Below are 20,769 nucleotides of genomic sequence, written 5' to 3' on the forward strand. Positions count from 1 at the left end.
ACGACTCCAACTCCGACTCCGACTCCGACTCCACAGCCCTGGTTTTAAGGCCCACTGTCCACGGAGACCCATATTCGTCATTGTACGCCTGCTTGCTGCGTACATATAAACTAAATAAACACTATTGACGGAGCTGCAACGTCACGCTCACGTCGCTGCATGTCATGATGACAGTCATCAAGCATGTCAGACGCCTGAGCGTATCGAACTGCGTGAACGTGTAGAAAACAATGGCAATTTCGGCTGCTAAATTTTTTCAGATCGTCGAAAAGTACCAGTGTCTTTATAATAGTCATCTTGCAAATTATGCAAGAAAGGATATTACTGAGAAAGCTTGGAGTGAGGTGGTACAAGCGTATAATGACGAATACACGTCTATGCCACGACGCCTCCGTGGACAGTGGGCCTTAGAGTAGCAGCAAGGCTGATTTCATGAGCTTTTAAAATTAAATCTTTTTGAGAGCTTAATAAATAATTTTAACCCATCATAGATCAGAAAGATAATAACATGGATAATTAGAGATATATATTTATTCAATTCATTCTACTGTATAATCAACAAATTTCACATACTCACTATCCAACAGTTAAAACTAGTCCATGTTTGTGATATTGAAATAGATTAAATAAAAATAAAACACAAACGTAATGTAAGAAATTTAATATTACTTTTGTTATGTTTTTTTAATAAATTTTATTAACAACATTATATGACAAATGAGTAATATTAATTTGAATAACTTTAATTTAATAAATAGCTGTATACAAAAAACACAATATTTACACAATGAGGCATATAATATAGAATAAGCGCATTTCTCTTCAATGTTATAATTTTATATATTTCTCACAATATTACATACCGTTGTCTTACAGAAACATTGTATCGATAATGCAAGTATGCAACGACTCCCCTCTCGACCTCCAAGAGAACGTAGTGTGGATGCATCACGTATAAACACAATATACCTTCGAAACATCAAGCGCAGAAAACATGAGACGCCACGATACATACATATTTGTTTAAAACAACAAAACATCATAATATTACAATAATACCCTCGAGACGCTGAATAATAATAATTGTTAATAAGTCATTGAACACAAATTGAATAGTCAACAGTTTTACATCAGCGGACTGGCATATTTTATTCACTGGTTTAAATGAATGGAATATTCAAGCGGTTAATCATTTTTTTAATATTTCCCTTAACCTGTATGTCACAACACTCAAATTTTCCAAAATCGCATTAATATATAATATATTCGTCCCACTAAAGCGAACAACCGTTTCGAAATAATTACACTATATATTCATTACGATAATTCACTAAATTAGTTTCTCGATACCAATCTAAATATTCGAATACAAGAATTGATTATGTCATGGAGTTGATATTTTCGAGATGCAGTCTACAGATATTCATTTATATAATATATAAATTATTATAGTGTTAGTAGTGTTCCTTTTCTTTCGTGTACTGAAAAACCTATAACTAACATGATCATGATTACATTATTCATATAATATATAGAATAAAAACAAACACAAATCGTCATTAAATCGGAAAATTAACAATCAACAATTCTATATCATTTTACATATATATAAATATATATATATTTATAAAACGCTTCAATACATCCACACCGACATTCCAATATGACACGATTCGGAACGACTATATAATATATCATCTACTAAACCAATCTATCATACACAGATCAAACCAATGTTTTCGCGGTGACGTTATATTCGTTCATGTATATTAATATCAAACATGGCAAATTTTAATCCGCATATAGACGTACAAAAATAATAAACTAAAAAAACACGTCAAAAATTTCTTTAAATCACTAAAACAAACATTGTGCCCCTAAAACGGAAATAATCATTCTCATCCTTTATAGATATAAATCGTAATCGTATTAATTTATAAAAAAATATCTCACATTTTCTCATATAACATCAATATATGTATATAGCGTTAATTTAGTATATAATAATAATAATACAAATAATATGCTTCAGCAATTCGAAACGATCATACAAATCATAATTAAAAAAGCTATCATCAACGCACAATATGCTATATAATTTGTTAATACAATTAGCGTTATATTTACGACACTAAAACTTTAAGTTTTCGCATCGATAATAATACAAAGAGGCATATTCAAGTCCCGTAAATACCCATGTTTGCATCGATAACCGTTAAACGTTTTGTTAATACCATTATGACTTTTACAATAATAAGTAGTAAGTTCAAATAATACGTTATTTATTAATAATTAAAGTTTCGAGTCTTATTTGTAAAACTAGGTTTAATTTAAAAAAAATCGTTGACTAACAAACGTAAGAAAAAATGTCAGATTCAATAATAACACTTTCGAGTTAACATTTTTATATATATATACTGTTTGAAAAATATTATAACAAATGTAATAGTTGCGTCCCATTTCAACAAATCGAAGACGATCCGCCGACATACATAAGTTGATGATAGATGACGTACATGTAAACAATTTTCACTTCTGACTCTTGGCGACTAGACCAATATTATGTATTGAAAAAGCTTATATAACTAGTGCCATATCTTTCTTGCTCGGAAGTTGGACTTTCTTGCCTTGCCACAACGAGTTGTGAATCGTAAAAGCGTCTATTGTAACCGTAAGATGTTTCGTATGCACTTGTGAGAAACATTTACTTCCTGAATTGTATCTGAAAAGAAATTAAAAAAGATTAATTAAAATAAAATATTTACGTTATGTAAAGAATTTAATAATAAGACATTTTAATATTTAACCCTTTGCACTCGTATTTTTTTTTTGGTCGGGGTAGCGCCAGCTCGTATTTAATTTCGAGACTTTTTTTATGTTCAATTTTTGGAAGTAAAAATGAAATAAAACATGTTTTGATTAATCTTTTCACAAATTAAAATTAATACAGCGAAAGATTGATAGTTTGTCAGTATTTTAGTTAAAAAAAAATTAATTAAATATTTAAAATATATTATAATTTAAATACTTTAATCGGAAAATAACTTTTTTTATTGTACTTTTTTAAATAATTTGTAAAACGTTAACCATGAAACTTAGAAAAGAATAATTTATTAAAATGTGTTCACGAAGAATTGCACTTACTATTCACAAAAAATAAATGACATAGTATTAGGTATACATAGTATAGGAAGGTAAATGTAATGATGTTTTTAGATGATTTTTCGTCCATCGCAATCAAATGCGCGGTAAAACAAATAAATGAATTATTTAAAAAAACAGCTGAGTGATGTAGCGGCAGGGGTTTATAACCATTAAGAAATTTGTAAATAGCTAGATGTCATATGAATTCTAAATAATTAAAATATTGGACTGTTTGTATTTTTTTTGCACCCATCGTTTATTATCTTGCGCAATGCGCTTATTATCTTGCGCATCACGCTCGTTCTATAGCGTTTAGCGCTCATAACATCGATCAACAATTTGCGTTCATACAAAAAAATAATGGTTACAATAAAATTTAATCAAGATTAAAATTACAAAGAGCACAAGTTTTTTACTTGTAGTTTTTTTTTCTTAGTAAAACCTTAGTTTTTAGTTTTTTTAATTGTTGTTTTTTTTTGGTAAATAGTTAATATATTCCCATTAACAAGTTTTAGACTTTTTAGAAAATCAGATTACAATAAACGTATTATAAAAAATAAAAAAATATACTGTTAGTTAAATAAAACATATATCAACATATAATAACGTTTAAAAACACATTTAATACGAAAAATTGTTATGCACCTTACAATAAATAAAACACAAACAATATGCACATCAGCACATATGTTTTAAGCAAAAGGATACATTTTGACGATATAACCAATGATTTTTAAAAGCAAAATTTAACACTTTTGACGCTAAGTTGCCGATAATGAGATTCCAAATAAAGTAAAGCGAAGGTCCATATATAAAGGAGAATCTAGATTAGGAAATATGATTCTAGGACACTAACCGCCTGGAAATATACCCCTTGGACAATATCCCCCCGTCAAAACCCCCCTGGACATTGACCCCCCGTGAAAATAACCCCCTGACAATTAACCCACCATGCAAATAATCCCCCTGACAATTAACCCCCGCCACGTATAAAGATAATACAGATATTACTTAACACGTCTCGTGACGCTCTATTATACTTAATAAAACATATACTGACGCCATTACCAAAGTTTAGCTGTATTATACATACATATGTATCTAGCCTAATAATATTTTTTATTTTTTTTTAATACTCTTTATAACAATTTTGCTCGCACCGGTCACCGGTACAAAATATACAATACGTATATTTTTTGCTGAATGAAATAAATTAGTATTGATACTGATTATTCGTATTAAACATTATTTTATTAAAATAATGACCATTTATTATAAATAATAACAACTTATATAAAATACTTATCTCTATACGTGGCGGGGGTTAATCGTCAGGGAGGTTATTTACACGGGGGGTTAATTTTCAGGGGGCTATTTGTTAGGGGGTTATTTGCACAGGGGATTATTTGTACAGGGGGTTAATGTCCAGGGGAGTTTTGATGGGAGATATATTTATCCAGGGGGTATTTGTCCTGCGTTTACATGCACTTAGGATAGGAATATTTAAAATACGAAAAAGAAGGCCAAATTAAATTAGATATTTTTTAATATATTCACTGTCTATGGCAGAGGTCAGAAAATTACGGCCAAATCCAGCCCTCTGCTTATTTTAATCCGGGCTGCAAGTAATTGTTAGATTTGACATATAAAAAAATCAAAGTATGTGCTATAATAGAGCGGCCAACCGTCGAGTTAAGGAGCTAGCTAGGTATCACCTTATAAGGTGCTCCTATTGCTTTGTATTTCACCGTGACGTTATGCACTTTAAATTTGACAGCATCTTCAGTGCCCACGTAACGCCTTTTGCAATACATTTGAATATTTGAGAGAAATGATAAAGCTCATTTTAATTTTGCTTCCTGGCCCGCTGAGCTTAAAATATTTACAATCTGGTCCTTCACAAAAAAGGTTTGCCGACCCCTGGTCTATGGTGTTACACAAGCAAAATAACCTTGTCTATATTCTTCAGTCATATGTTTTACAGAGAGACATTCAAAACGCGTCATGGCGATTTTACAACTTTATATTTAGATTGTCTTGTATAACCGGAATGTCGTAGTCCTTAAGGCGTTGAACTGATATCCTAGAGACTATCGGTTCAGGTCCCGCAGCAAACTAAACATTTTAATATTAAGAATGCGCTATTATTAAAATTAAGCCCTAACTGCTAAGCGACATCTATTGATTGTAAGCTGTAATTATAGTTAACAATATATAATAGATATCACTAATTTACAAAATGTGTTTTAAATCTTATCCAATTAAACGTGTAAGTGTTGATTATGTTGTGCATAAACGACTTTTACCAATAGTTTTTCAATGACGCATATTTGAGTCATCCACCTTTAGAGTGTTAAATATGGATAAATTTATATAAGTGTAATACAATCCTAAAACTCACTGAAAAAAATATATTTTACAAGACTTTTAACCCTTTCACCGCGGATGACTTCTATAGGTGTCATCAAGAAAATCGCCAGTACTCATTAGACATTTAAAGGTGCCGTAAGCATTTGAGCCTAATAAAATGGCTTTTTAGTATAATTTAAGGCTGTAAATCAATTATTTGAACCATAATATTTTTAAAAATATGGCATGAATAGGTGCCCCCACATATTAACAAATTTCGAAATGGCGCTCAAAAATATCAGCTGTGGTGATAATATAAATGCAATTGGGGCCAGGCCCCACCCAATTTTTTCGTACACAAAAAAAAATAGGCGGGGCTGGTAAAGTTTTATTATATTTTGTGAAAATGATCAAATTTTATATTTAGACAAATATTCTACAAGTTTTTCGTATGTATTTGCCCATTTGAGGCAGAAATGATAAATATTACATTGTTTTTTTGTGGGGATCTGTTTTGGATTGGCAGGTGTTTTTACACCTAGAGCGAACCAGCGTAGTTTGGCCTCGTGGCTTTATTTTTGAATTTTTAAGTTTTGAATTTATTAAAACAGTTCTTAAAAATATAAATAAATTGATCATAAAAAATTATTACATTAAAAGATTATCCTAAAACTTGAAACTTTAAATACTTGTACCAGATTTAAAATTGGTAAAAATAGTCTTAGCATAAACGCATACTATTACTGTCACAGTAATAATATCACGGTTAATATCGAATTCATCGTCACATCCTTAAAAATTCAATATTATATCGTCATTCGTAATTATATGGATAATTTTTAAAAGAAAATCAATATATGTATTTATAAATAATTAAAACACAGATTACTAATTCTGTTTTACATAATTTAGCTATTTACTAGCTCGAAAATATATTAAATGTGTCGAGACTAATATTATCGTTTGAGTTGAGTACCCAGGTCGATAGTTGTCAATCGCTCATTTTACTAGTGCGAGCGAGTAAGCGAGCTCTGCTAGCATAACGGCATCTCGCTCTTTTTTCCGTCTTAAAAATTTTATTTTTATTTCATAACAGACACACAATATAAAGTAATAATTATGCACAATTAGAGCATATGATCCCGTTTCATCCCATATCATAAAAATATAGATGCCCTTAGAAGGAAAAAATCAGTTTTAAAGCATTAATTGACAACCTAAATCTGTCAAGTCTAGCGCGATGCCGTCCTAACAGCGCGCGCTTTGACCATGTTCCGATGAAAAATTTTACAATAAACTTACACTTGTAAATTTAAGATTATTGAGTTATTTGCATAAGTTAAAAATTCAATATTACTGAAATGTGTTTAACAGAAGTCTTTTTACTATTAATAAATTTAAATTTTCAAAATTTGCTTGAACACAAAGCCAATAAATGCATTCAAAGTTTTGTCGACATATTGTCGACGTTCGAGTACAACGCTTGAAATACGATGTCGACACATAGTCGACTTACGAGCGCAAAGGGTTAAATATTCACATTTAAACAATTTTCCAATATCATAAGTTTTTCCATATACGTATAAAGTCTAATTTAATAGATATAAATTTTGCTTTACCATCTTAGTACAATTTTGAAATAATAATTGCTAGAAACGGAGTACTGTGAAAGACCGATACAGTTGGCAAACTGGAGCTAGTATGGCAAAACAGAGACGAAGTGGCAGAAAGGAACTTACTTAATTGTAATTGCTAGAAACGGAGTACTGTGAAAGACCGATACAGTTGGCAAACTGGAGCTAGTATGGCAAAACAGAGACGAAGTGGCAGAAAGGAACTTACTTAATTGGCGATGCTTAGGAGGGACGCCTTCCCCCAAACTTTTAAAGCGGAAAATTAAACATCTGCAGGGGCTAACTTGTATCATTCGCGTGATATTTCGACAAGATAGAAACACGCAAATTATGGAATCAGATTACAAAAAAGAAGCAATTCTACAAAGGCAAGAGCTACAAAGCCGCTTACATGTTATGTGATTAAAAATCACTTACGAGGGAGTCTGTGGCAACTGTTTGTAAAACCAAACTGCTTCTCAGAACGAGATGAAGTACTGGTGGTTCTAAGAAAAAGGTGATTTGCCAACGGAAACTTCGACGAGTTTTTTCGCATTGATAGTCAAGTGTTTTCACCTCTCAGACGGTGATAGTTTGAACCTCGAAGAAAGAATCGGGTTACCATCTCATTAGTTCTGAAAGGTTCACCGTCATGACTGGGAATTCAAAGGATCCTCGACCAGGGTAATATTGTACGGAGGTGTGAATTTGTATAATAATTTTCTTAGTACAATTTGATAAAATAAAAATGTAGCGGGTTTCCTCAATGGAATAAAGAAACACCTTTATGCACTCAAGTCTTTTTTAACATTTTGTTCATGTTTACATTATATTTTATATATTTGTTTAGTGTATAAACAATTAGCTTTATTAGCTAAATAAATTAATAAAAAAATATAAGAAATACTTACTTGAAGAACTTATCGAACATTCTATCATTGACTTGTTTAGGTCCCGTTCCGTATAATTTATAAATCTCTTCTCGATCAGGGCAAAATGAGTAAAGCGCTCTAAACTGACAGCCAGCATCGCGAAACAATACTAAAAAATGTTTGCCCTCAGAGTTGTTTATCTCGTCGATGACGCGTCGCTTCGCCTCCTTATTAACGACGCCAGGAAAGACGCAGTACTCAACTGCGTTCAGCATGATGCCTCGATTTGACTTTGTCGTCGGTTGCTTATACAGGCGCGGACCTGAAAAATAAACACGAAACTCAGATAAGACAAAACTGTAAATAAAAACAAAAGGACACACACGCACACTCGTTAACAACTGTAATTGAATACGAATATAAGTTATTAGTATTCGCTACTCATTCTCTATTTATAAGTATTTTCAGCAATAGTAATTATTAATTTATTCAACTTCTGTCCCGTAATTTTGTAGATTGATTGAATCTCTATAACACATTGATGATTTGTCTGCTGCTTCTAATTAAGCAGGAAATGCTTAGAAATTGATAGTGAATTTTTGTGTATTTTATAACAAAATTTTTGTTGTTATAGTGATGTATAAGGGCGTGGAAAATGAAATTAAGAAATAAAACACTGCTGAATTGTCTTGTAAATTGACAGCAGTTAAAAATGTAGTAGAATAAATTAGACTTGCAACACAAAAGCTTAGAATAGCCGCTGCATCTACAACACCCATTCAAATTAATCGACGAATGAATTTTTACGTCAGTATGGCGATGCATGTCTGACACTTCAGAAAGTGTATGAATGGTCTAGATAGATTAAGCTCTTTTGGAATGAATTATATAAGGATTAAGTTTAGAGCATTACATTTCTTGAGAAGAATTGCATAGAATATTTAAAGTTTTCATTTGGATCACTCTCATATAAATTCAGTTAATTTATCTTCGTCGCAAATATTTTTTTTGGAAACTAGTGATATAGTCGAAATCAGTAAGTCAGAATGTAGACGTCAATTTTTAATTTATAAATGTTCAGCATTTTAAACTATATTAGTTCTCTGTGATTCATCCCTTAATTTGAATTAATAGTAAATAAAAAATTTGAAATAGACCAAAAACGAATGGAAAAATAATAGATGTATATAAATACAAAATTACAGGACAAAATATATATATAATACAGATGATCCCAGATGTAGAAAAATAATATAAAATGGATCGTCCGAATAAAATAAATAAGTTCATAAGACAATACAATCATATTTCATATAAATATATTAGTTAAATAATTTTGCGATTAATTAGCGTTAATAAATCAATCGATTAGTTCAATATACATATTTATATAATAATAAATAAATCGTTCAAAAAGATCATGCCAAACGATAATAATTCAATGAAGCTCACGTTTACTATTGTAGACACCGTATTTATTCTTTTGACCTATTATCAAGACAATATTGATTAGTTTTACTGTAATTTAAAGCTATATAATATGTTAGATTAATTCCGATACGATAGCCCATTGTTTATATATATTTATAAATCACATTATAATATAATATATGAGTGAAAATAAAAGCCGTGTTTGCGTATGATTTAAAAAAAAGTGCTTCAATCTGATCAATCAGTGTCTATAATACAAATCTCTCAAATCGGTGATGATGATCATAATATGATGATGGCTATTCGTCTCAAATCATAACTTGTTTGCTCGTTTACGATAGTGAAGGACTTACCTGAGTAGTCCATGATGGAGCTGGGCGTCGAGCTGATGTCGCTGGAGTTGTCGTCGAAGTTCCTCCGCTTGGTAATGAGGCCAGGAGGTAACGATCCGGGTCCAGAGGGCGACGGCAGCGTGCGTATTCCCGGCGACGGGGCTCTTCTCGGCGGAGTGGCGCGACCCAGGCCCGAATCTGCGTCACCGTATCGTAACACCATTGAGTCCTGCTCAGAGCTTGACCCTGCGCACACCACGCGCCACACACAACACAACAACATATAATGATGGGTGGATCAATGTAACCACAGATTAGCTATAACCTAATTAACCGATATTTTATATGTATGTTTAATATAGTAAAATGATTTTTACAGCATGCTTTTGTGCGATACGACGAATCGACACGTTTTTTTAATGATTCTGATCAAGTTTGATAATTTTGATTCGCAATTATTTAAATATGAAATTTATTACTCACCTATGGTAAAATATATAAAATTTCCATCAAATTATATAATAAATAGAAAATTAAGTCAGCTAAATTTGAAACTCTTTCCAAAAAAGAAAATTTAATAATTGTACTTCATTAAAATAAACGGTTAACTGATATATTGCAGACAGTAAAATTCTTATAAAAAATAAGCTATAAAAATAATTTCCATAACAGCAACTAGTTTAAAGAATTCATTTTAAATTCAGAATAATTAAAACATACAATTACACGAATTGTAAAAAAAAAATAAGAATTTATTTATTAAATTTCTTTGCTGTTTTTTCTCTCTTCGATAAACAGTTTCTATGTGTATTTTCACTTCAAAATATATAAACAATGACAAAAATAGATTTATAGTTATAGAATATAATGTGATTTGTGAATGTAATTATTATTCATAAAAAAACAACTCATTGTAATCTTATAATGATATTCTAAAATTGTATTTGGATCGCATGCAGCTCAAAGAGTGATCTGAGATATATATTTATTTGTTCTGGCTCTGCTTTTTCGCAGTTTAAAATCAAAATTGGAATAACAGGTAAAACCGCTGTTTCGCCGCTGCACTTTTCGGGCGATTCAGGAGCTTATTACTACATTTATATCTATGTATTATATAATAAATAAAATATATACACGGAAAAAATACCCTAAAGCCAATAAAAAAAGATATCTGATTCTCTCTTCAACGATGACGTCATATCCGGCAATTCTTGACCAACAATCAAAAGTCGATATATTGGATTTCGGCAACAAAACGGTTAATAACCTTAGAAAGGCCAATGTTACCATGCTACAAAAAACTTATTTATTCTAAAACTGATTAATTTGTCTACAATTTTATTAAAAAAAAAATTACTGTATAAAATGAAATAAAGGCACTACTAAAAAACTATTATGACATTTATATAACAACGGCAACAGGTATAAATTTACATTCTCAGAGTAATATATTTATTTTACTGGCTAGCAAAATCTCCACAAAGCTTAAGAATTATTTTATCTCGCTATTTATTTATTTAATACTTAGGTTGTTATTATTAGAAGCTTGGCACTGATTGCTTTTTTTTTTAAAATAATAAAAATTTAGCATATATTACATTTAGTTTCTACTCTATTTCCAGTATTCATATATTATAATATACAACAAAAAAAAAAAACTGATGGAAATTTTATATATGTAGATAGACATTATATAAAAATTAACATTATTACGAACACTTTCACACAAACACAGACATGCACATATTCATACATCAATCAAATGTTTAATTACACCAACAATAAACACGTAAATTAATTAACGTATAAATATTTATAAGATAACCATAATCAGCCATTTGTGTAATTAATTAATAAATTAAAAAAATGATTTACTCAATGACTGATTTAGATTATTATAAACAAACAATAAATAACAGTGAACGTGAAAGCATGCTTGCATCTTTATGAACCATATCAACGCAAGGAATTGATTAGTGAGACAGAATACGAAGCTCTAAAAAGAATCGGTTAAATAATATCATAGAGTTTTAGATTGATTATGTATAAACAAGACCGTGTGTTAGTAAGTTAGAGTTAGATTTGTCATGCTGCTTTCTATATCTATCATGATAGCCCATATTTATCCGTATACCGTGATTTGCCTGTTTATGAGCACCAGATTTTTGTATTAAAAAAAAACCATCCACCCATCAATACTCCATTGAGACTACACAACTACATATGTACAAATGAAGAGTATGTATTATATAATTACAAGAAGACCATAAAAGTTAAGTAATCTTTCATGGTCCTCTTGTAAATGATGATGCAGTTAAGAGTATTCAATATATTTATGTTTTTTTTATTATTTAACTGCAGCACCATCGTTATGTATAAAAATAAAATAGATTAATAAAATTATTTATAACAAAAATGTGAAACAAAAATTATAAAAAAAAACTTTGCACCAAAACATGAGCCCAGTGATAGCAAGGACAAGCTTTTAACAATTCTCTGGAATCTCTTACCACACAGATTCATGAGAGAGCTAGACTTCCGTCCAGTCTTAAAGTTATTCTGGTAAGTGGAATATTTAGACCTTCCCCTGGTCTGAGCTTGCGGTCCCGGCGCATTAACGTTCTCTGAAATGTTTACACATTCAACTCGCATTTCTCGACAAGCTCATGTTTGTCTTATAAGATTTGATTACAACACGAGATTTACTTGAAATAAAAAATCAAAATATAAAATAATACAAAAAAAATCAGCTTCAAGTCGTCTCATGCAGGATAACAAAACAATTTTAACTCTTGACTTTACGACTCAAGTCTTATAACAAAAATTATAACATCGACGAAATTTTAACAATGCAAAAAGACAGCAGAGAATTATTATAAAAAAATACGGGATTTGTCACAAAGACTAAATGACATAAAAGACATATGCGTTTTTTTTATATAAAGTATATTTCTTATTCGAAGTAATGGAATATGCGTGTAATAAATTTTTGGATTCTTAGATCTACATGGACTTAAAACTGGAGAAATAGAAGAAGGATACTCAATTAAAATTTGTCTTTTGGAGAGAAAAGAGAACCAATGTCTTTATAATAAAAAAGCTGAGTTAGCGATTTATTGTAAAACAATTCTCCAGTTCTTCTGTCTTGATACTCGCATGAAGAAAAACAAGTTAAAAACAGGTCAGATGCAGTCCAACATTGCCGTGTATGGCTTCTGTGGATATTAACAAAAAAAAGTTGAGAAGATTTAGAAGAACAGAAACATAGTCATCAGAGTTGAGAACGGTCCGATTAGGAGTTGAATTCGACAGCATATGGAATACTCAAGATTCTCAGCAATGTTTCCATCTTTAAGTGATAATATATAGAAAGGGACGATCTGACTTCACTCTTTATACTGCTAATTTAAAATATCATTGAAAAAGTTTATGAAGGTGTATAATAGCTCATCTTTTCACTAGATAATTTTATGAACAATAGATCATACAGGATAACATTACCGAGAAAAATGCTCTGAAAAGAATTAGATTTTATTAACTTTTACGAGATGTATTATTACATAACCAACAATAATAATGAACTTCATAAAAAAAATTGCAAATTACGTATTTTATGTCCTTTAGTCTTTCTCAACTAACCCTATATGACAAACATATTCATAAAATAGAAAATTGTATTTGTGTCAAGTGTATTCTTATAATCTGATAAAAAAAAAGCGTCAGCTGGCTATATATTTATATCACCATACCTAGTGTAAATATATCTAAAGCTAAAAATATCTATGCTCACTTAAGTGCAAAAGCTATATAGATTACCTTCGCTTCGTCTTGTGCTACTTTTGCGGAAAAATGCTTACGCTTTGTGCCATAATTTAAGCTTGTACAACATTGTATAGATAAATCAAAAATATATCATATTATAATAAAAGGCAATTTCAATTTATTTCTCTTCTAATTTGGGCTACCATATTATATTTACCGCAAAATTTCTCGACTATTTTATATATATATATATATAATAGTATAACAGCAATGGCATGCCACATCAATCTTTAACAACCATGCTAAGTAGAATTAAATAAAAAAATTCATTTTACAAGTCTTGAATCGTATTCAAACATCAAACAACTCGAAAAGTAATCGTTTCATGCCTTCGAAAGCGTAAATTTGTATCATCTCATGCGCCAACGAGTCGGATAAAGTTTAAAACGTACCTCTGGACGTCTTATATGAACCTCGCCTGCCTAATCCACTGGCGCCGCTTCCTGGCGACATTCCGCGGCTTTCGTCAATCGGCGAATCTGTAAAATAATTCAGATCGATTTAAAAATAGTTTTTTTACAATATACGATATTAATTAACTTCACTCAAATGCTACAATAATAATACGTGCAAAATAAGATGCAAATATACCTCTATATAAACCAGCTCTATCGGCTAAACTATCTTGGGAGCCTCTATAATAATCCCTTCGCATAGTCGACTGAGACGACGGCTGATTATATCCAGCTATATTTTAAAAATAATAAAGCGTAAACAAAACCAACAAAAACATGCGTAAAGTAAATAATCGGATCTAAGAGAAAGTTCTGTCAATGAAAATTTCAGGTTCGTATGATGCTCTATTTCATTGATTTATATTTGCCAAAATTACGAAGTTTTACAATAGCTGTTGAAAATATCAAAAAATATATACTTAATAATATTGTAGTGACCGCATGTGGCATAAAAAATTGTGGGTGATTTACCCATTAAAATTTTTCAGAACATCCTTTCCTCTACAAAATAACAGAGTTAATGGATTCAAGTCACGGTTGCAACAAAATATCACTGCACAAAGACCCGACACCAGGGCTTCGCCCCTGACCGGTTAGGCTTCCGCAACAGGCAAGTGGGGCATCACATAAAGTAAGGACTTACACACAACCTAAGGAAGCAGGCGGGAGCACCATGTTCCACAGCAATATTTAAAAAAAATACAAAATCACACGTGCAGGATTTTGCTTGGCGTTATACACTGAGGGGGTCGTGTATGTGCGTATTTGATATGTATTTTTCCTACGCGTTTAATAATTTATTTTAATAATATTTTATTATTTTAATGCGTATTTTGTTTTATTTCTCAGAATTTAAAACAATCCAATCAAGATGGAATCACATGTTATGAATCATTATTGTTCAATTTTATTATTATTATAATATAAAAAAACGGGTACGATTTAACAGGTAATTATTTTAAGAGATATGTGCATTTAAATAAATATTTTGTTTCATAAAACGAATTCTTTGTGCATTTATGTAAGGCAAAACTTCGGATTTTTTCTTTGGAAAAGGATTCCTTACAGAGTTATTCACGGGGTGTTCACTGTTTTGATCAGTGTTATTCGACAGTAATGCACAAACAATTCGTTTTATGAAATAATTATTTTATATATTGGTTATTTACGAGGGGGGTCCCAAAAGTAACGAAGCCGTGGAGGGGAGGAATGTTAGGTGAACGATTTCTGTGTGGTGGGGTGTTGTAGAGGGAACCAGTAGGAATCAGTAACACGATAGCACCTGTTTGTGCGTAGCATTTTTTTTACCAAAACAGCTTTTTCCCACGTGGAGAAAATCTGAGATTGCTGACGTTCGAGACAACACGGAGTGGTAAAATTTTGTTTTCTGTTAGGGAAAACGGCCACAGAAACTCTTGTAATGCTTCAAATAGCTTACAAGGATAATGCTTTGAATAAAGCTCGGGTCTGCGACTGGTTTTCGCAGTTTAAAAGGGGCGAAATGACGATTGAAGACCATCCTCCTTCCGGGCGCCCTACAACTTCAAGGACTGATGACAACGTTGAAAAAATCAGCACCCTCGTCTGTGAAGATCGTCGCCGAACAATTGATCAACTATCTGATATGTCTGGAATGTCATGGAGTTCAATTCAGAGAATTTTGTCAGAGGATTTGCACATACGAAGAGTAGCAGGCAAATTTGTTCCTCGTTTCATCACTGAGGATCAAAGGAAGCGTCACCTCTAGGCCTGTCATGAGGTGGTATTGAAAAGGGCGGATCTTTGGCGCACAGGGGATTGGTTCTTCTATAATGACAATGCACCGGTTCACACCATGATGTCTGTGAGCAGTTTTTGAGCAAAAACGGAATGACACCGATTATTCACTCGCCTTCTGTGACTTATATTTGTTCCCTACTCAAAAGGGATATGAAAGGAAACGTTTTGGGACTGTAGAAGAGGTAAAACAAAAATAACTGGAGAGGTTCTGGCGATCTATAAGATCACGATATGAAAGCCGTAAATAAATAGGTGAATATGGATGACTAAATTATTTGAGAATTTATTACGTAATTAATGCCAAATACAAAGGATATGGTTAGTGTCCAAATATTTTCGCCGAACAGGTACTCAGACTCAAATTCTATGGAATTATATACATCATTGCCAATTTGATTGATTTTTGAATTCCATACATGACGGTCGAGAATTAGAAAGGACATAGACTTTCCCCAATATACCCGAACATGGCAGTACTAAATTCACTTTCACTACTTTGCTTCCGACTTTAAGTCAACGAGAGTTCAGCTGAACTCGCACCAAGCAGAGCTACACTGAGACGTTCTTAGAAAACCGAAAAATGTCACCCGATCTTCAAGAGGACATGAAGACACTACAGCGAGAACCAACGCATATATACAAAATTTCAAAACTTTGATTAAAAATGATTGATACATTGCTAAATGATGCAAAAAACAAAATTATTGATAGCAAAATTTACCTTTCTCTTAGATCAAACACAGCTAGATAAAAATAAATGTGCATAATTGTATTTATATAATATTATAATACAATACTAAGTGTTCACAAATTAGTCTAAACATCAATAAATAAAAAACATTTTCAATAAGCTCAATACAATTAAAGAATCTAGACGTGAAATTGATATTGAAAAATAACCTGTAAGATTAGAAGACGATCCTTGCTTTCCTCGACTTGCTGTTAGAATACCTTCGGCCATTTGAACGGCACCACTGTCAACGTGAATAGTCTTTGGTCTAGCACGCGTGCCGGCGCCTGAGATTTTCGGTCTCATTTTCGTACCCGACGCGCTACCCATCGTGCCATTGTTGCTACTGTGCGGCATTGACGGTTTCATAATGGCATTCAGTTCGGCCTTGTCTAGCACTTTACCCTAAAAATGTTTATTTATGAAAATTAGCAGATTTTCTAGTATTGTTTACTTAACAATTAAAAACCTACCTCTCTCTCGGCTTCTTCGATCGCCTTTTTCATTTTATACTGCTGCAATATTGCATCACGGCGCTGCGATTGGAACTCTTTACGAGCCGCTCGTTCGTCGGCGAGCGCTGCTTCTCGTTGCCGGCGCGCTTCGGCTGCCGCTTCAGCTCTGGCACGAGCTTCTTCAGCCGCCTGCCTTCTTTGCAAAGAGAGCATCATGATACGCTCTTTTTTCCGTTCCATTTCTTCTGCAGTTTCCTAAAAATCAATCGAATCATTAGGCATGTTTAAAAATACTGCAATTAAATAAAATCATTATATAATCGGTGATAAGCGGACGAAAACAAAGTGAATACGGATACTCACGGGGTTCGGATTCGAAAGATCAGCTCCGATAATGATAGCAGCAGGGCCGTCTTTATCTTCCGTGGGTATCACGCGAGGAGTTTCTCTGTGTGAGACGGACGGAGCTTGATCTAAAGACATTGTGTGCCTTTGAGTGACAAGGGGTTCTCTGATTCTTTCCGGCCATTGATCGTCGCCTGAGTTGTCTTTGGCGTCTCTCTCCGGACTGTGATTAGCGCTGGACGAAATCCTATCTTTCTTTGGTGATCCACGTTTGGCGCGGAGCGGAGGTTTGGGCCGTTTTGGTTGTTCGCTATCGAACGATATATAAAAGCCTTTCTCAGCCGTTTGATCGCCTTGATCGAGACTCACTCCTACGTTCGAATTCGGTTCGCTGGGAGGTTGCGTGAATGAATTTCTCGATAACGACGGCCTAGTCGGCGAAGGTATCCTATACGTACGACTACCCGAAGTTATATTTAATCTACCTATTCCTTGTTGGAGCGCCTCGTCTTCGGCGTTGCCGATGAACGAAATGTTTTGAGGTTCCATGTCGTCAATGGAAGGCGCTTTGATGGGCGTGTGTGTCGCCTCTGGATTTGAAAGTTGTTGTAAACTAACAGCTCCTTGATGACGCGGTAAGTCACTGAGAGACTGCTGTCGCTGGGGAGTGCTAGCTCTGTGCTGCGGACTAGCGGCTGGTGGCGTATTCTGAGTGAATAACGATTGAACAGCCAAATGAGGTTGCTGAGCTTGAGAGGGACTAGATATTGTGTAACTTAAGTGGTTTGCGTTTTGGACGTTGTGTTCGGAGCCGTTCTGGTATCTCATCTGGTTGTTCGGCATCTGGTAAGGTATGTTGCTCCCTTCGTGCAAGACGAAGCCTTGGGGACTCCCCCACGTCCGCATCTCTTGAGGCTGCACATTCATCACCGAGGGCGAGCCCCAGCCCCTCTGTTGATTCATATCGTGATACTGAGGTTGTTGCATTTGAACATTATGCGGCGACTGCCACACTCTCTGATCTTGATTGTGGTTCATTTGTGCTTGCTGTGCCCAAGTGCGACGAGGGGGAGGCGCCGGTTGAGCTTGATGTCGATCGTGTAGGTAAAACTGTTGATCCATTTGATGATGACGATGGGGACTAGACGACATTTGCTGATCGTGGGGAATGTGAGGTGACGAACCGAAGTTGCTGTGCTGCAATCCATACGGCATTGAATTGATATTGTGCTGTGAACCGTACTGATTGTGCTGCTGCAAAGACAATAACCACACAAAAACAAACATAAATAAAACAAGTAGCAAAAACAAAAATGCAGCAGATCAAAATATTAAATAATATTAAAAAAAAAAACACAATCTATAATAAATCTATAATCACCAATGAAGGTTGTACTTGTTGAGGTTGATACACTTGCTGCTGTAAATACTGATTGGCTTGTATTTGATTCTGTTGAGTCGCTAGACGTGCTATATCCGTTTGTATATCTTGTAAACTGGAGTTCATTCTGCAAAATAATAAATTAAATTGTAGATACACCACAAAAATATGATTAATTCATGAAGAAAAAGCGATATCTCACTTGGCGATCGACTGATGGTAATCTTCGAGTGCCATTCCGTCCAAGTCGGGTGTCCGTCTTGTTTCCACGAACGGCGATCCATCTTGATCGAGCCATTTATTTTCTACAGTCTGAACATCAGACGAGATATCCTAGAAACACGAAATCAACCTTACTACCACAATTGCTATTCTGTCACACATGAAAGCCTCCACCGAATTAGACAGAACTTGCGACTCATTTACACTGTTACCGATTTTAGTTCTTTGAAAAGAGACTGGAAGAAACTTCCGCAAAAGCACATCTTTAACTTCTTCATTTCATGTCAATGCGACAAACATATCGCGCTGCACGCATGGCGTACACTGAGAAAATAACAGTAATGCCATTTTACTTTCTCGAAAAATAACGAAATGGGAATACATTACCATAATAACTGTTGTTTCGCAATTTACATTTCGTTTTTAATTAATCTTGCAATTAGCTTAAATATTCATGCGATAATGGTTTAAATTATTCATATTGAACATTCTCAAGTACCTGAAGTGTCATCGGTCTCGCTGGATTAGAGGGGTGCGATGGGGAAGGAGAGGATTGGGAGGTCCTGTCAGCGCCCGCAGAAGCCGTCGCGTACCCGCCGCTCTGTTCCTCTCCTCCCCCGTATTCACCGACACCAGGTGCTACCGGAAGTTTACCTACATTACCCTTATTCTGAAACCATAAACCCAAAATGGACCAACCGTCACCAAAAATTAATAATAAACACAATGTATCAACACACAAATAAACATTCCATTTCTTCGCTGACAACTTTTACATAATTACTTTCTCCAGTGGGACTTATTAGAATGTACGTCAAACGTATAATTTGACTAATGCAGACGTGTGAAACTAATATTATTCAATTAAAATTAATACAATATGCTTAATTTAAAAGAATAAAAAATGACAGCATTAAGTAATTGATATAATACAAATGAAACTAAAATCATATAACTATTAAAATTCATAACTGACGATCAATTTGCAAAACAAATACTTTTGAAAAATAGTAATCGTGCAAAAATGTTTAAGATTATCGTAATCGTCATCTATGTACAAATTTATACAGGACGACACACTTTGATTAGTAAATACAAACATATATTTATGTTCATCTGATGGGCCAAGAAAGACGTATTTAAATCTTTCAGTCTGTATAAATGTGGCACCCTGTACATTAGTAATTAGTAAATATAATATATACAAATTATAACTATGAAGCAGCTGACGCTTACCTAAGATCCTATATTGTGTGTTTAATTATTTTGATATTCAAAAGTTAAAATTTTAAAGCAAGTGATCATTTTAAACGGCAAATAAAATTTAGAAAAAACTCGAAGTTCTAATTATTAAATGAATGAGTGATGATTTTGATAGATTGTTAAAAGATTCCAATTCGAAAAAGCGCTTCGTCGTTAATAATTATTGTGTTAGTTCATCGTGAAACACTCACCAAAATTGCTAGCTACAAAAAATTATATTCAACATTAACCATTTGGTTGGTTCATCACCACCGAAACCGATATGTTGTTACAACCGCAACCGTGACGCGACGTGTCGTGATATGATTGAAACCATCGTTATACCTTAGTGACGGCTTGCAGAAACGCCTGTTGACCGACTTGCTGTCTTTGCCTGGTCAACGCCAACTCCATCCGTTTCTTTTCGTGTTCTATCCTTCGTTTCTTTTCCTCTAGCTTCAAACGAATGTTGTTCAATTGAGCAGCCATAGCGTTGCCATTGCTTATCGGCGGTGGTTCTTGCATGCTTGGATGCTGATTACTCTCGCAATCTAATAAAAATATACTAGAATTAATCAAGGAGATGAATGAATGGAT

The 20,769-nt window shown here is 33.3% G+C and overlaps 1 protein-coding gene across 30 annotated transcripts in view; it reads right to left on the minus strand.

Moving 5' to 3' along the window:
* Positions 1–646: 646 nt before the first annotated feature.
* The window catches only part of Patronin (calmodulin-regulated spectrin-associated protein patronin), an 82,017-nt gene continuing 61,894 nt past the window's right edge, over positions 647–20,769 (minus strand). For 5 of the 30 annotated variants that reach the window (XM_088203498.1, XM_088203486.1, XM_088203494.1 and 2 more), the window contains 14 exons: positions 20,518–20,723; positions 19,430–19,600; positions 18,911–19,041; positions 18,709–18,835; positions 17,346–18,581; positions 17,001–17,237; positions 16,698–16,932; positions 14,155–14,250; positions 13,956–14,042; positions 12,252–12,365; positions 9,763–9,987; positions 9,431–9,466; positions 8,018–8,300; positions 647–2,722 (listed from right to left, as the gene is read on the minus strand). In XM_088203498.1, coding sequence (XP_088059624.1) covers positions 2,578–2,722; positions 8,018–8,300; positions 9,431–9,466; positions 9,763–9,987; positions 12,252–12,365; positions 13,956–14,042; positions 14,155–14,250; positions 16,698–16,932; positions 17,001–17,237; positions 17,346–18,581; positions 18,709–18,835; positions 18,911–19,041; positions 19,430–19,600; positions 20,518–20,723 — 3,329 coding nt within the window. In that variant the 3' untranslated portion in view covers positions 647–2,577. The remainder of the gene's footprint in view (positions 2,723–8,017; positions 8,301–9,430; positions 9,467–9,762; positions 9,988–12,251; positions 12,366–13,955; positions 14,043–14,154; positions 14,251–16,697; positions 16,933–17,000; positions 17,238–17,345; positions 18,582–18,708; positions 18,836–18,910; positions 19,042–19,429; positions 19,601–20,517; positions 20,724–20,769) is intronic. The other 25 variants (XM_088203509.1, XM_088203501.1, XM_088203508.1 and 22 more) reach the window with 17 other exon arrangements.

This window comes from Plectrocnemia conspersa, unplaced genomic scaffold, assembly GCF_051122295.1.
Source record: "Plectrocnemia conspersa isolate PC_06_02 unplaced genomic scaffold, ASM5112229v1 ptg000014l, whole genome shotgun sequence".
Taxonomy (NCBI): Eukaryota; Metazoa; Arthropoda; class Insecta; order Trichoptera; family Polycentropodidae; genus Plectrocnemia; species Plectrocnemia conspersa.